Raw genomic sequence first — 17,869 nt, forward strand, 5'->3', positions numbered from 1 at the left:
CGGGACGAGACCTGCCAGTCCGAGCCTGGAGCTTCTGGCGGCGGTCAGAAAAGGAAGGAATTGCTTTGTGTGACTGACTGTGCGCTGAACAATTGGGCAGTGGATTTATGGTAGGGAATTAATGGGGTCGAGAGATTCTGAGGTCGAGTTTTGGCGTCCTGCGAATTTACGACCGTCAGTGTGACCGTGGTCGCATCGTATCTTTGATTCTGATCCTGCAGTTTCGTGAGAGACAGTGTGTTGTCAATTCTTTGTGTTCCTGCTTTCCTGACTGGCCCCTGTTACAATATTGAAACTTATACGGTTAAGTCAATAAACCAGAGTCACCAAAATATTAAATTCCGTTTTTAGTTTCTTAAAAGTGGAAGGTAAAGCCGTTAATATGAGACCTTTCTTCTTTGCTAGTATAGGTATTTAGTTCTACAAATTTCTCCTGAATTCTGCTTCAGTGACATCCCATAATTTTTATGTAATATGTTTTCATTTTCTTTCAGTTCAGAATACTTTCTAATTTCCTTTCTGATTTCTACTTTAATCTGTTGCTTACTTAGAAATGTGTATGTTTCTAAATACAGGGGAATTATCCAGGTATCTTTCAGCTACTGATTTCTAATTCAACTTCATTGTGGAAAGATGCTTGTTTTGTGGCCCAGAATATGTTCTATCTTTGTAAATGTTCCATGCGCACTTGAAAGAATAAATATTTTTGCTGTTGGTTGCAGTGCTCTATAAATATCAATTAGGTCGAATACTAGTATTTTTCAAATTTTCTATATTTTAACTGATTTTCTAATTGTCCTAGCAATTACTGAGAGTTACACACACACACACCACAAAATCACAGTCTGGTGACAGAAACTTGTGAGTAGACAATGAGCAAATAAAAAACAAAATATAAACACTATTGCTCTAAGGGAGGATAGAGTTACATTAAGGAGCCGTGGAGTGCCAGGGGAAAGTTATAAGGTAAAGCCTCTTTGGAAATGTGACATTTTTATCTGAATGTAGGGAATAAGGGAAATTTTAAGATGCCTGGCAGAAGGGCCATTTTAGAGAGAGGGGACACATTCGCTCCCACCGTCACTAAATCACAAATAGGAGAACGGTATGCAAAGGGTTCTGCCTTCTACCCTGACCCCGCCCTGGAGTCTGCAAGGTAAGCGGTTCCCTGAACTAGAACGCCCGAGAGGAAGGGGCCCAAACAGGCGCTGCCCCCTGCGGCTCAGCCCCTGCTCTAAATTCTTCAGCCCGGGTCGCTAAAGGCGCGCTCTAGTCCTGGACCATCTAGTGTGAAGCTGCGCTCAATCCCTGCTGCGGACCGAAGTACGGAGCTAAGAGGAATTGGGACTTCTGGGCTCCTTCTGGAAGATACGGGAGAGGCCGGCGTAGGAGGGCCTGGGGCCAAGGGGTGGCGTTTGGAACCCCACTGAGGGCCCTGTTGGACCCTGCAGCGCCGCTGGTTTTTCTGGTCTGGACTACATTTCCCAGTGGACACCGCGCGCAGTAGCCGGCGGCCCTTTTGTGTCCCCCGGACGACTGGTCCGTCCCCTCCCGGCCCGCAGGGGCTGGGTTCCATCAGCCTCCAAGGGCTGTAGGTGGGCCCCGGTAGAAATTGCCCGAACCTTGGGGGCGAAGACGGGGTCTTTCGGCTTCAGCTCTGTTGGCGGGGAGTGGGCTGAGGAGTGGCCTGTGAGTCGCCGGGCCGCGGGTCCCGGGCGCGCTGTGACGTGGTGGCTGTTAGGGTACCGAGTGAGCGAGCTTGTCACTCGAGGTGCCGGCACACATTGTACGTGTGTGACTGTGGCTGCGAGTTAGTCAGTGGTTGGTGCCGCGGAGTGTGAGTGTGCGTAGGGGTGGGAAAGTATTCTCTGTCCCCCGGTTCCCCTGCTCTCAGCCTCAGGGGCTGGGGTGTGTGAGACCGTGGGCTGTGATACCCTAGTATTTGAGGCTTGGGGGTACGGGAGAGAGGGCGACCGTGGAGACCGCGCCCATTCCCGTGGCCACGGACTGCGATGTGTGTTAAACGGTGGTTGACGCTTTAGTTTTTAAGAATCAGTATCTAGGGAGATTGAGGGAGACTGTGTGCCATCCGTGATCTATGGAAGAGGACTGTGGAGTCGGGAGGACCTTTATTTGATCATGGTGCTGTTATTTATTAGTTGTGTTGTCTTTATATAAATGATTACATTACTCGGAGTTTTGATTTGTAAAATCTAGAAAATCTGTTGTTGAAATAATAAATTAGGAAGTGATTTTGGCATGGGTTGAATTGTATGCAAACAAATTCCCCGGTTTCCTTTATGCTCCTCTCTTAACAGGAAGAGAGAAGCTGCAAACTTCTAGGCTGGTGATTTGGATGCTGCAAGGAAAACCCAGCTTCTTACGTTCCCTTTCCCATCTCGGTCATCTGAGCCTACTACCATTTCCCAAGAGAAGAGCCAAGAGGAGGAAACAATGGCTGTTGGACTTCTTAAAACTGTGTACCAGGTGAGTTGGTGTTTCTCTTGCCTGAAATGTTTTCCTGCTTTTTGAAATGAGCAGACATTAATTTGCCTTCTGCTGAAACTTTTTCTGGGTAACCAGTTATGTTATTTCTTAAAACTCCAATGGATTCCCACCCGTTCAGGTGTGGATGAAAAGGGGCCACATACTAAACCTGTAAAGCTCAGGGCCAGCCAGCCTGGCGACCTTGCAAACTCAGAGACCTAAAATAACTACTAAGGGTGGTCTGAAATTAGAACGTTTTAAACATAAGCAGCTTCTGGTTGGTAGCCATGTCCCGAGGCAGTTTTTTCCCCTAACAAAGGTTAATTTTCACCTTAACTAAGTCTGTCTGTTTTCTCTTGCATCTGAGATAACATACCTGATTAACACTTGTCTTTGCAAAACAAAGCAGTTCCCTCTTTTTCTGGGCCCTCAAAGCATGAGTGCAGAGACCACGAATCTCATTGTTATTGATCCCTTGCTAACTATTGACTGTTAACTATCCCGTACCCACCTACATAAAAGAAGTCTGTGTCTATCATTTTACTTTTTAACCCTCTGCCCCAAACTCTTAACAGGAACTTTTCTGCGACATATGAGGTATGTTATTGGTAGAACAGAGAGGGAGAAATTCACAAACTACTCTATATAATTAAGAAAAAAGGTTACTGAGTGGTGAAAAACACTTTAAGAATTTTTATTTGGTAGAGGCAGTTTCTTTAACTATGATAATTATATCAAATGACCAATAATGAAGTCTTTTCTTGCCAGATTTACCTCTTTTAGTTTTGTAAACAAAACAAATTTTACACACACACACACACACACACACACAGAGACATGTAATGTGTTAGTTTCATCAGCAAGTGGTCACATTGTAGAAATCTGGAATCCAACTCAATCACAGCATGGCTTGCAAGTTTTTAAGAACTTTGCCCAGCCCATTTAGGCAGAAGTAATAGTATGAGCGGTTAGGCACTCTTGATTGAAGTATTTGAATTTCAATGTGGCCTCGCACATTTTTTAGAGATATAGCAAGCACTTTCGGGTCCCACTTTTAATCCTCTGATAGCTTGAGCTTTTCGAACCATTCATTTACTAATTCCATTTATTCAGTGAAGGTCTGAACACCTCATGTGTGCCAGATACTCTTCTGTAACTGGGAATATAGCAGTAACTGGGAATGGAGCTTATATTTTAGTGGAGGTGGGGGGGACAGACAATAAATAACAAAAAAAGTAAGTGCCATAGAGAAAAATAACCAGGGTTAGAGGAATAGAGAACTGGGGCAGGAGCATTGCTGTTTTTATATAGAATGATCAGAGGTACAAAAGCCCTGAAGGGGAGCCTCGGGGCAAAATGAGTGAGGTAAGTGTGGTCAGGGATGAGGCTATTTAACTTTCATTTATTTCATTTCAGGAGTTGGTGACCTTCAGGGATGTGGCTGTAGACTTCTCCCAAGAGGAGTGGGATTGTCTGAATTCATCTCAAAGGCATCTGTACAGTAACGTGATGTTTGAGAACTACAGGATCTTGGTGTCACTGGGTAAGAGTACCTTGCAGAATGGAGCTTCTGTTCGTAAGGGGCTCTTTGCTCCCACCGTTATGAAACTTTGGATCGCGTCTGCAGTGCTTGGTTGAATGTGTGCTGCCTGTGTCAAATAATGATTTCATATTTGTGGAGCTGGCAGTGGACAGGTCTATCATGAACCTGTGTTGGAAGCTTCAGCTTCCCTATGCTTTGAGTACATGTCTTTAACACATTTTTCTCTGGCTCACTATTAAATTCTCTTTTCCCTGATGATCAAAGGATTCGATGTGAGATCTGGGATAGCCACAGCATGACCAAATTCTCTTTCCTTTTATATATGCAGGACTTTGCTTTTCTAAGCCAAGTGTGATATTATTGTTGGAACAAGGGAAAGAGCCCTGGATGGTGAAGAAAGAGCTGGCAAAAGGCTTGTGCTCAGGTGGGTGAAGAAGAAATAGGCAGGCAAAAACCTTTGCAGGGTACAGCTCAGCTTGACTCGGTGTCATCTCTTCACTTTTCTTTGTTGGCGTGTTCTCAGATGCTCTAGGTCTTAGCAGAAACTCAGGGCCTTTTAGGGTGTTCTCCCAAATTTGTTATTCATAACTTTCTCTCCTTTAACACTTTGCCCCTTCTTTCTAATAATTAACTTATCTTTTCTCTGAATCCCATTTCTTCCCAGTTTCATAGGCCTCTTTCAGTCTTTAAAAAAAATATTTTTCTAATCTGATAAACTTTTGAGCTTGACAGACAGCTGTAACTGGTGTACCAGGTTCAAATCCTGACACATGCAGTGAAATTTGGGGCAAGTTACTAACCGATCTGTGCTTTCGTTTTGTTGTGTGTAAAATGGGGTAATACTTTAAAGTGCTTTGAACAGTTCCTATCTCATATTATGAACTTAATAGATATTAGCTATTATTATTATTAGTAGTAGTAGTAGTAGTATACCTCTAAATGCCTCATTTTTCTCTTAATGGTCAGTTTATTTTTCCTTTAATCAACATTTTTTGAAATTTTACTTTAAACAAGGTACTTGCAAGATGCTAGGGTGTTATTCACTTATATAAATAAACAATTTGTAGGCTCATTGCAGAGTTATGATATAGCTATAAATGAATGTATGAAGAGAAAGTGACAAACGGGAAACTCACAGAAAAAGGTGAGAGGCAGGGGATCTGGGTAACTGGGAAGATGATGGTCTCTAGCAAAACAGAAAACATTTGAGGGAGAGGATATTAACAGTTTATTTCTGTGGCATAGGAAGAATTTTCATACAGACAGGAAGCGTTAAGGTAAAATAGAGGACTGAAGTTGAGAAGAAAATCAGGGTCTTTATAAACATCTGTGTCAATACTGCTCCCCACTCGGCTACCCTACCGTTTCCCAATTGTTTATGTCCCTGTTCAGTTTTCTGAGAAAAAAAATTGATGTAGAATCGTAGTGTCAAATACATCTTAAATTTTTATTAATTGTTATCAATAATAATTATTAATTATTAACTCACATACATGAATATATATTAGGATATATGTGTCCTTAAATAGTAATAGAACAAAAAGCCCATGAACCTACTTCTTAGTGTAAGAAATAGAAAATTGTCAGTGCCGTGTTAGGTCCTTGCAGGCCCTGCCCAGTGAAATACCACTTCATAACCGTGGTGCATCCCCACCTCTCACTGGGGTAACTATCCTGCAATTTTTGCATATCGTTTTTTGGTTTTTCTTTATAGTTGTGTCATATATCCCTATTTTCAACTTTTTATGCACAGAAATATATTGTGTATGTAATTCTGACTTTTTTTAGAACTCAAAATTGTATTCCTGGTTCATTCATATTGATTTTCATTTCTGTGGTTCACTGATTTTTTTTTTTTTTTTTCCTGACATGTAATGTATTCCATTGTGTAAACCACACTTTATCCATTCAAAGTCATTTGAATTGTTTCAGTTTTATGCTATTGTAAATGCTACTGCTGTGAACCCTATTAAATGGGACTGCTGGTACACATATATGCTTGAGTTCATATAGAGAATACAACCAGGAATTTACTAGATAATGCCATTTTATTTTCCAACGTGTTTGTAATAATTTACATTTCTAACAGCTGTGTGTGAGATTGGTCATTGCTCCACACTTGTAATAGACAAAAAATTTTTGCTAGCCTGCTGAGTGTGAAATATTATTTCTTTATACTTGTAATCTGAATTCCCTTGATTACTAAAGAAATTGAGCATATTTTCACATTTATAATGGCCATTTGGATCTTCTCTTTTATGGGGTACCTGTGTTCAAGTCTTTTGCCTGTTTTTAGGAAGGTTGTCTTTTATACATATATTTGTAGTTTATATTTTTGATATTTTGTTTTAAGAAACATTTCTATATTCCAAAGTCATATAGATACTTCCAAATTATCTTCTAAAGATTTTCCTTTTATATGTAGGGCCATAATACAATCAAACTTAATTTTTGAGATTGAAGTAAATTTAATTTTAGTACCGTATGAAAAACCAAATGTTCCAGATAGTTATTGAATAAATGAGCTGTATTTGCTCATTGTTCTGAATGTTATATATTCTATCAGGTTATAGTATTTTTATGGGTCTGATTTTGAGCTCTATTCCATTCATCTCTGTTTCCTTATGTCCAGCCTGTCTTAATTAAAATACTTCATTATAACACTGGATATCTGTCAGGGCAAGTACCTATACCTTGTCTATGTTCTTTAGAATCTTGTTTGCTCTTTGGCCTTCCAAATAAAGTTTAGGGTCTGCTTGTCAATTTCTACCAGAAAACAACAAAGAGCTATTGGCTTTTGATTCATTCATTTATTTATCAATTAAAATTTTTTTCTCCTTGTAAATTTGGTTTATCTCTCCGTTTATGTAGGTTTTTAAATTTCCTTCAATATGTTTTGTCATTTTCTCCATGAAGGCCATGCACATCTTCTGGTTAGATAAATGTCTAGGCATACTGGTTTTATTGCTATGTTAAATGGTGTCGATATTTTCTATTTGTTGTTTATATGTGAAAATGAAGTTAAATACATTGCCCTTATATCCAGCCACGTTGCTAAGCTGTCCTGCTAATGATAATAAATTTTAGACTTCTTTGGATTTTTTTCTGTGAGCAGGCAAATCTGTGAATAATGGCAGTTTCTTCACTTTAAATTCTTATGCCCTTAATTTCTTTTTGTTGTTGTTGCCCTGTCTTCAATCTTCAGTTTGGTATGAATTGAAGTAGTGATAGCAGGTGGACTTATCAGCTTCTGGTCTCAATGAGAGTGCTTTAATATTTTGTTATAATAATTCTGATATTTAAAGGTTTTTGGTAGATAACCTTTCAGTTCCATTTACTCGAGTTTTGATTGTGGAAAGCATTTGAGTTTTAGGACATTTTTTTTTCTATCTATAGATAGTTTTTCAGTTTTCATGTGTTAGTGTGGTAAATTACATATTACATTTTTTAATGTTGAACCAACCTTGTATTCCTGATACCAACCCATCTTCATATCTTTTCTTTTCACTGCTAGTTGCTATTCAGCAATGTTTATTTAAGTAATCTGTGTGTATCCGTGAGGTTGTCCTTCAGTTTTCCCTTCACATACTCGTGTCATAGTTTGGAATCAAGATTGTCCTAGTCTCATAAAATTTGTTGGTGAGTATTTCTCTTTATCTTCCTTAGAAGAATTTGTGTAAATCATTTTTTTTTTTAATGTTTGGTAGAACTTTGTTCATCTTGGCCTGAGATGTGTGTGTGTGTGTGTGTGTGTGTGTGAAAATAATTTAAATTGATAATTCAGTTTCTATTATGTTCTAAGATTCTATGTTTTCTATTTCTCCTGTAGTCGTGGAGTTATGGTATTTTTCTAAGAATTTATACTTCTTATGTAAGTTTTCAATTTTATTAGATAAAGTTGTCTATTATTTTCTAAAGTTGGCAGCATATGTAATTATGGCTTATTTTTCTTTCCAAAAAGGGAGAGACAAATCTTTACAGGAGTTACCAATTTTTTAGTGTTTTCAGACACTTTTCACTTTACTCATCTTCTCTAGTCAGCTTTCTTAAAATTCCATGAATTTCTCCTTTTTATTATATTATTCCTCTTACATTTATTTATTCTTTTTTTTTAACTTTTAAGTTGATAATTTATTGTTTTTGAGGCTTTTTTCCTATTATAAGCATTTAAGGCTGTATTAGTTTTCACGTGTAGTTTTTGTTATCTATATCTAAGCATTTTCTAATTTTCATTGATGTCTTCTTCTTCTTGACTGATGAATTATTTGGAAGTTTTAAATTCCAAATTTAAGATTTTTGCTTGGTTTAATTGCATTGTAATTAGGGAATGTGTTCTGTTTAATATGCATTCACTGAAATTTTTTGAAACTTGCTTTATGTCCTAGGGATTTTGTAAATACTGTTTCCTTAAAAAATAATATCTATTTCCTGGTTGTTGAGTACAGTATTTGATATATGTTCATTGGATTAAGCTCATTAATTTTGCTGGTCAAATCTTCTGTATCCTTATTGATTTTTTAAAAAAATTTTTTAATTGGTTTCAGAGAGGAAGGGAGAGGGAGAGAGGGATAGAAACATCAATGATGAGAGAGAGTCATTGATCGGCTGCCTCCTGCACGCCTTCTACTTGGGATTGAACCTGAAACCCAGGCATGTGCCCTGACCGGGAATCAAATGGTGACCTCCTGGTTCATAGGTTAACACTCAATCACTGATCCACACTGGCATGGCTCTTTATTGATTTTTTTCTTTTTTTAATCTCTTTGAGCAAAGAATTAAGGGGAAAAATATGTTACAGACTTCTGCTCAGTGAATACACAAAATTTTTTTGTAATTCTGACAATTGGTTCTTTATGTTTTGAAAGCATTTTATTAGGTCATATGGTTTTGGAATTGTTTGATCTTTCTGGTGAATTCTTCCTTATATTACTGTTACCCTCTTCAAATCTAGCGATGATTTTTCCCTTAACTATTTTGCTTGATATTTATATAGCTATTTTAGCCTCCTTTCGTTAATATTTACTTGGTGTAGTTTTTTCCACCCCTTTTACTCTCTACTTTCTATTCTATATACTGTTTCTCTTGTAAATAGTGTCTAGCTAAATATTTTGTTTTATGAAATTATACCATTATTTTGTTTAGTAAGTTCTATTTAGATTTACCCACATTTATTATTTTCTTTGTTTACCATTTTTTCCTATATCCTAGAACTTTTCCTAAATCAAATCCTTTATTAATTTTTAGAGATATTCTTTCATATAAAGTACTCTGTTATTGTTCTTACTTTGCTCATCTGTTTTATTTTGCTTTATGCATATATGACTCTCATATGTGTATATATAAGTAACAGACAGTTTATTTTTATCAGCACTATCCTGGATATTAGCCTCTTTTCAGATATGTGGTTTGCAAATATTTCCTCCCATACCATGGGTTGCTTTTTCACTCAGCTGATTTGTCCTTAAATGAAAAAAATTTTTCATTTAAGTTCAGTTTGTCTGCTTTTTTGTTGTTCCCTGCTTTTGGTATTATAATAAAGAAATCATTTCCAATTCCAGTGCTATTTTTATGCCAGTACCATACTGTTTTGATTAGTGTAGCATTGTATTAAGTTTTGAAATCAGGGAGTTTTCTTTTTCAAGATTGTTTTGGCAATTCAGGTTCCATTGACATTCCATATGAATTTTAGGATTGATTTTCCTATTACTGGAAAAAATGTCATTGGGATTATGATAGGGATTGCAGTGAATCTATGAATAACTTTAGGTAGTGTGGATGGCTCAACAATATTAACTGTTTTAGTTCATGATCACAGGATGTCTCCATTTATTTATGCCTTCTTTAATTTCTTTCAGCAATATTTTGTAGTTTTCATTTTATGTCTTTTACCTCCTTGGTTAATTCCTAAGTATTTTATTCTTTTTGATGCTACGGTAAAATGGAATTGTTTTCTTAATTTTCTTTTTAGATTTAAAAAATTTTAAATATATAGAAGTACAACTGATTTGTATATGTTGGTTTTATATCCTGCTACTTTGCTAAATTTGTTTATTGGTTCTAACAAGTTTTTTTTGTGTGTGGAGTCTTTAGGGTTTCTATATTTAAGATCATTTATAAACAGATAATTTTACTTCTTTCTAATTTGGATGTTTTAAATTTGTTTTTCTTACCTAATTGCTATGGCTAGAATGTCTAATACTATACTGATTAGAAGTGGTGAAAGTAGGTATTCTTGTCTTGCTCTGATTTTAGAGGCGAGTTTTCAGTCTTTTACCACTGAATATGATGTTACCTGTGGGCTTTTCATATTGGTCTTTATTATGTTGTAGTTTCCTTCTATTCCTAATTTGTAGTGTTTTTTATCTTGAAAGGATGTTGAATTTTGTCAAATGCTTTTTCTGCATCAGTTAAATGAGCTAGTGGTTTTATTTCCTTCATTCTGTTAATATGTACATTGACTTTTGTTGAACTATCCTTGCATTCCAGAAATAAATCCCACATTGTCATGGTGTATAATCATTATAATATGCTGTTGAATTCTGTTTGCTAGTATTTTGTTGAGGATATTTTTATCAGTACTCATATAAGATACTGGTCTGTAATTTTCTTGTAGTGTCTTAGTCTAGCTTTGGTATCAGGGTGATGCTGGCCTCATAGAATGAGTTTGGAAGTCTTCCCTTTTTTTTAGAAGAGTTTGAGGAGGATGGATGTTAATTCTTTAAATGTGTGATAGAAGTCATCACCGACACTCTCTGGTCCTAGGCTTTTGTTTGTTGGGAGGTTTTTTATTACTGATTCAATCACCTTACTAGTTATGGGTCTGTTAAGATTTTCTGTTTCTGTATGATTCAGTCTTGGTAGGTTATATGTTTCTTAGAATTTGTCTCTTTTGTCTAGTTTATCCAAATTGTTGGTATACAGTTGTTTAGAGTACAATTGACCCTTGAACAACTGGTTAGGGGTGCCAACCCCCCACATAGTCAGTAATCTATGTATAACTTTTGATTCCCCCAAAACTTGACTACTAATAGCCGACTGTTGACCAGAAGCTTTACCAATAACATAAACAGTTGAGTAGCACATATTTTGTATGTGATACATACTATATACTGTATTCTTAAAATAATGTAAGTTAGAGAAAATAGAAAATGTTAAGAAAATCATAAGGGAGAGAAGATACATAAGTGGACCCACACAGGTTAACCCATGTTGTTCAAGGGTCACTGTACTTTCTTATAATCCATTTTATTTCTGTAAATAACACTTCAACGAATATAGGACTGTGTATATTCTTTTGAATGAGTGTTTTAGGTTTCTTTGGATATATTCCCAGAAGTGGAATCACTGGCTTTACATTGTTGATTCTTTATATACAAAAGCAAAGTGTATATCTTCTCCCTTTATTCAGATTTTTGAGGGTGGGACCATCATTAGAATTATAAAGCTTTTGCTCATTTCTTATAAATTTATTTCCAGGACATTTTCTGTCTTCATTGTTGCTGTGATCAACGTTAAAGGTATCTTCTGAGGTTATTTTCTTTATACTTTCTTCAATTGCTTTTATAAAATGATTCTAACATTTTGAAATAATATATTAAAAATAAAGAGGTATGAATAGTACCGTAATCTCATAGTTTCTCAATTCTATTATGTGCCTTTTATTTAATGATTCACTTATGGTATTTTACAAGTCAACTTATACATAATTCTTTTTAATGGTTATTATCATTAGATATTGCTATTAATTATTTTGTCATTTTTTTTAAAAGAACTTTAGGTTTTAGTTTTCAATTACAGTTTACATTTACTAATATCTTGTGTGTCAGGTGTATATCATAGTGTTTAGATAATCACATACATTGCAAAGCGTTCACCCAATATTTCGATTACCCACCTAGCACCATACATAGTTATATTATTATTGACTATTCCCTATGTTGTACTTTGCATCCTCATGGCTATTTTGTAACAACCAATTTGTACTTTTTAATCTGTTCACCTTTTTCACCCAGTTTCCCAACCTCCATCCCCTCTGGCAACCATCAGTCTGTCCTCTTTTTCTATGAGTTTGTTTCAATTTTGTTCATTTATTTTGTTAGATTTTCCATATAAGTGAAATTATATGGTATTTGTCTTTCCCTGACTGATTTATTTCACTTAGCCTAACATACTCTGGGGTCATCCATGCTGTTGCAAATGGTAAGGTTTCATTCTTTATTATTTGCTGAGTAATATTCCACTATATATAAAATAACGTTTTTATCCACTTTCTATTGATGGGCACTTGGGTTGCTGCCACATCTTGGCTATTGTAAATAACACTACAATGAATATAGGAATGTGTGTATTCTTTTGAATGAGTGTTTTAGGTTTCTTTGGATATATTCTCAGGAGTGGAATCACTGGGTAATAAGGCACTTCCAGTTTTAATTTACTGAGGACCCTCATATTTGCTGCATCATTCTGCATTTCCACCAACAGTACATGAGGGTTCCCTTTTCTCCATATCCTTGCCAGCACTTGTTTTTTGATTTATTGATGATAGCCATTCTGACAGGTGTGAGGGGATAGCTCATTGTGGTTTTAATTTGCATTTCTCTTAACAATTAACGATTGTGACCATCTTTTCATATGTCTGTTGGCTATCTGTATTCCTCTTTGTAGAAGAGTCTGTTTAGCTCCTCTGCCCATTTTTAAATTGGATTGTTGTCTCTTTAATGTTGACTCCTATGAATTGTGGAAGCAAATGACAGTTTTACTTCTTTCCAGTTTGGATGCCTTTTACTTTTTTCCTTGTCTGATTGCTGTGGCTAGAACTTGCAATACTATGTTTAATAAAAGTGGTGAATGTGGAGATCTTGTCTTGTTCCTCATCTTAAAGAAAAAAATTTTGGCCTGACACCATTGAGTATGATGTTAGCTGTGGGTTTTTCATAGGTATTCTTTATGTTGAGGCATGTTCTCTCTATTCCCACTTTAGTGAGAGTTTTTATAATTTCTTCATCTGAGATTTACCTTACTGATTTTCCTATAATTCTAATCATTCCTCCCCAACTTTCTGTATAACCTATTTTTAGTTTTTGTTCTTACACACTTCAGAATCATGTAAGCCAACGTGCTTGTTGGTTTTATTTGCTATTAAACTCACATACTTCACTTTATGTACTTTCATAAATGTACCACCTGGTACATAAAGAGGAGACATGCTTTTCTTACTATTTTTCAGGCTGGGAATCTGTGTGTGACAGTAAAGAATTAAACCAAAAGCAGGACATTTGTGAAGCACAGTCATCTCAGAAGATAATAGAAAAACTTACAAGCTATGGCCTTGAGTGCTCCAATTTGAGAGAGGAATGGAAATGCGAGGGCCATTCTGAGAGACAACCAGTGAATCAGAAGGCATATTTCAAAGAAGAGAGAATTACTAATGAAGAAGCCCTTGTTTATGAAACAGGACAAGAATATAACAAATCTTGGCAAGTTTTCCATCTGAACACGCTGCTTCATACACAGCAGGTAGTTCCAAAAGAGGAGAAAGTACATAAACATGACACACATAAGAAAAGGTTTAAAAATAATTTAACTGCTATTAAACCCAAGAATATCTATACAGAGAAGAAACTTTTGAAATGTAATGAATGTGAAAAAGTTTTCAGCCAGAGCTCATCCCTTATTCTTCATCAAAGAATTCATACTGGAGAGAAACCCTATAAATGTGTAGAATGTGGAAAAGCGTTCAGCCAGAGATCAAATCTTGTTCAACATCAGAGGATTCATACTGGAGAGAAACCCTATGAATGTAAGGAATGTAGGAAAGCATTCAGTCAGAATGCACACCTAGTTCAACATCTGAGAGTTCATACTGGAGAAAAGCCTTATGAATGTAAAGTGTGTAGGAAAGCTTTCAGCCAGTTTGCCTACCTTGCTCAACATCAGAGAGTTCACACTGGAGAGAAACCCTATGAATGTATTGAATGTGGGAAAGCATTTAGCAATAGATCATCCATTGCTCAACACCAGAGAGTTCATACTGGTGAGAAACCTTATGAATGTAATGTGTGTGGGAAAGCATTTAGCCTTCGTGCATACCTTACTGTACATCAGAGGATACATACTGGAGAGAGACCCTATGAATGTAAGGAATGTGGGAAGGCCTTCAGCCAGAATTCACACCTTGCTCAACATCAGAGAATTCATACTGGAGAAAAACCTTATAAATGTCAGGAATGTAGGAAAGCATTCAGCCAGATTGCCTACCTTGCTCAACATCAAAGAGTTCATACTGGAGAGAAACCCTATGAATGTATTAAATGTGGGAAGGCTTTTAGCAATGACTCATCCCTTACCCAACACCAGAGAGTTCATACTGGAGAGAAACCTTACGAATGTAATGTTTGTGGAAAGGCTTTTAGTTACTGTGGATCCCTTGCCCAACACCAGAGAATTCATACTGGAGAGAGACCCTATGAATGTAAGGAATGCAAGAAAACCTTCAGACAGCATGCACACCTTGCTCATCATCAGAGAATCCATCTTGGGTTATCAATCTCACCACCTAATTCAGTCAATCACTAAGTCCTATAGACCCTATTTTTTAATGTCACTCCAGTCTAAGATCCTTTTCACCGTTATCACTGCTATAGCTTTTCTAATAGACCTTCCTGTATCAATTTTGGTCTCCTTAAATTTATTTCTCACCATGCACACAAAACTATCTTTTTGAAGTGTGAGGATATATATGTTACTGCCCCCAATTAAAACATTTTTAGCTTGCTATTCTTAAGCTAACATTCACAGTCTTTAAAACTGTCAATGACGTGCTTTATTATCTGGTTCTTATGTACCTCTCAGCCTTATTTTATATTAGTCTTTCTGGGCACTAAGAACTTCCCAGGATGAAAAGCTTAGATTCTAGAAAATTATAGCTCTACCATTACTGTGGGATTATGTGGCTTTGAGTAATTTGCTTGACTTATTTAAACCTCAGGATTTTCTTTAATTTTAAAATAGGGATAATAAAGGGTACTGTATTTTAAAATGTATTCAATGAAATAGTGTATATTGTAAATTGATATATATTAAGAATTTTGCATGTAAAGTACTTCATATAGTGCTTTAAATATAGCACATATTCAATAAGTAATAATAGCTAACATTTAATGAGTGCCTACTATGCACCAGGCATTGTTCTACATACTCAGCATATATTAACTCACCCCTCATAGCTAAAACAAGTAGAACACCCTTGGGAAATAGGTCATAATTGGGAAACCTAAAACTTTTAGAACACAAGTGAAGTCTTTGTACTCTAGGTGACCAATCAATATAGACAAAGTAGTAGAAATATAACACTTATAACCAGTTTTAGGAAGTTTCCAGAGAGAATGAATTGGATACACCAATTAAAATAAGAATTTACTGAGAATACAGAGCTTACATTTAGAAAAAGGAAAGGATAATCACAACTCAAAACAGTAACAAAACAAAACTCATAAATATAAACATTCATACTGTTCCAGAAAAAGGCACCAGGCTTGGGTAGTTGTATGATTGAACCTAGGTAATTTCAAAGCATTTAAACTGTTCTGTGCTGTAGAAAAAATATAAGTATTTTTATCTAGTGATTGTAAAATTGAACTCAAAAGGGGACTTAGGGAAGAAAACATACACATGCACATCATTTCATTCATTTAGTGAATATTGAGTAGCTACTATTTGCCAGGTACTTTCACTGTTATAGGCATGAGACAATGATGATCAGTACAAAGACTGCGTTCTCATGGAGTAAAGTTCCAAAAGCTGAGAGTGTTAATACTGAAATATAAACATTGATTTTTACACTCAGAAAATTGAAGAATGAACTAAGTTGAGGGGTATTAGATAGTTGAGACTGAAGATAACAAAGTTACCAATTATTCCTAAATCATAAGTTCACTGCATTTTGAACCAAAATTTCTGAATGGGCCCTTTTCTCCATTTTCATGACTTTGTTCTGAAATTCATCTATGAAATATGAATTCTTAAGAATGGCAAGAAAATTCTTGAGTATGATCTATTTGTAGGAATTTTGCATATGATAAAAATGGTTCATACCAGTAAAGAAAGGGTGGATTCAGGGATATTAGAATAATTGACTATATGCGCCACTAGTAGTAAGAGAAATGCAAGCAAAACCACAATTAACTACTTCAAGATCATCACATTGGCAAAAGCATTATATTGCTAATGATTAAAAAGATACACAGCAATAGGAATGTTAATACAGTGCTATATGCAAATAGTTGTGTTTAGAATTATTAAGCAATATCTAGTAAAGTTGAGGATGTGGATACCTTTTGATCCAGCAAGTCCACACTTCAACCTCTACAGAATCTCTGCTCAGGTGTTCAGGGAGACGTACTTGAAGTTCCACTTCAGCATTGTTTGTGAGAAAGTTGAAAGCAATCAAAATAACCATTAGGGTGAATATAAATTAGAACCCAAGTTAAAATGAATGAACAAGATATAATTCTGTCAACATAGACAAATCTCAAAAACAATGAAATTGAACCAGAGAGTATTTTGTATAATATGGTACCATATATATATATGTGTGTGTGTGGTGTGTGTATCATGCAAATCAACACATTTTTTTTCTATTGCTAAATACCATATAGAAATAATGTAATAATATTTATAGAAATTCAGAACAGTGGTGACCTCTGGGGAGGGTGAATAATGAGATTGAGGAAAGGATGCAAATAATCATTTATTTCTTCAAAATATAAGTATGGCCAATTCTTATAATTTGATAAAGTTGGCCATGGGTTTATAGATAGGTTCTTACTCTCTGTATATTTTGTATATTTAAACTATTTCATAATAAAAAATATTTAAATGATGCTTCCTTTTGTCAGTTATTTACTTACTCTACCTCAGGTGTTCCCATTGATATTCACCATTCTCTTTAGAAAGAAGCTCATAATCGACTTCCAGATGCATTCACTGTTAACAATTTGGTGACTATCCTTTCATGTCTCAGGATTTTGAGAGGCTATACTTTTACACTGAGCATTTTGTAGCCTACTTATTACGTGTTTCCCCCATTCTCCTGTCTCCCAACTTTCTTGAGGTATGGTTGACAAAATTGGATATATTTAAGATGTACAACATGATGTGTTGATTTATTTATACAGTCATTACCACAGTCAAGCTAATTAACATGTCCATCACTTCATATAGTTACCACTGCATGTGTGAGCATGCATATGTGTGGTGACAACACTAGAGATCTCTTTTAGCAAATTTTATGCATGTAATACATTAAACATGCTGTGGATTATGTGTTCACAATTTACTCATCTTTGTACCCTTTGATCAATACCTCCCCTTTATCCACCCCCAATCTGTTGCTAACTGCCATTCTCTTTTTCTTTTTTAAAGAATCCACATGGCAGTGAGATTATGTTGTATTTGTCTTTCTGTCTGGCTTATTTCACTTAACATAATGTCCTCCAGGTTCATCCATGTTGTTGAAAATGACAGGATTTCCTCCTTTTTTAAGACTAATATTCCACTGTGTGTATGTACACGCAATTTTAAAAATTAGTCTATCGACCCTAAGGTTGTTTCATTTTTTTAAAATTTCTTTGTATGTATACTCAGAAATGGGATTGCTGGGCTATATGGCAGTTCCACTTTTAATTTTTTGAGGAACCTCTATACTGTTTTTCATAATGGATGTACCAATTCACATTTCCACCAACAGTGTAAAAAGGTTTCCAATTCTTCACATACTCTTCAATGCTTGTATCTTTTGACATTTTTAAAAATTATTTTTAAAATATGTCTTTATTGATT

The 17,869-nt window shown here is 35.7% G+C and overlaps 1 protein-coding gene across 1 annotated transcript; it reads left to right on the top strand.

Annotated features, from left to right (window-relative positions):
- The first annotated feature begins 1,499 nt into the window (after positions 1-1,499).
- ZNF570 (zinc finger protein 570) lies at positions 1,500-15,336 on the top strand. The gene is made up of 5 exons (XM_016206550.2): positions 1,500-1,689; positions 2,319-2,487; positions 3,904-4,030; positions 4,359-4,454; positions 13,257-15,336. The coding sequence occupies exons 2-5, from the start codon at positions 2,455-2,457 to the stop codon at positions 14,603-14,605; spliced, it is 1,605 nt and encodes a 534-aa protein (XP_016062036.2). The 5' UTR covers positions 1,500-1,689; positions 2,319-2,454; the 3' UTR covers positions 14,606-15,336.
- The last annotated feature ends 2,533 nt before the right edge of the window (positions 15,337-17,869 follow it).

The sequence above is a fragment of the Miniopterus natalensis genome, chromosome 18, assembly GCF_054644295.1.
Source record: "Miniopterus natalensis isolate mMinNat1 chromosome 18, mMinNat1.hap1, whole genome shotgun sequence".
Taxonomy (NCBI): Eukaryota; Metazoa; Chordata; class Mammalia; order Chiroptera; family Miniopteridae; genus Miniopterus; species Miniopterus natalensis.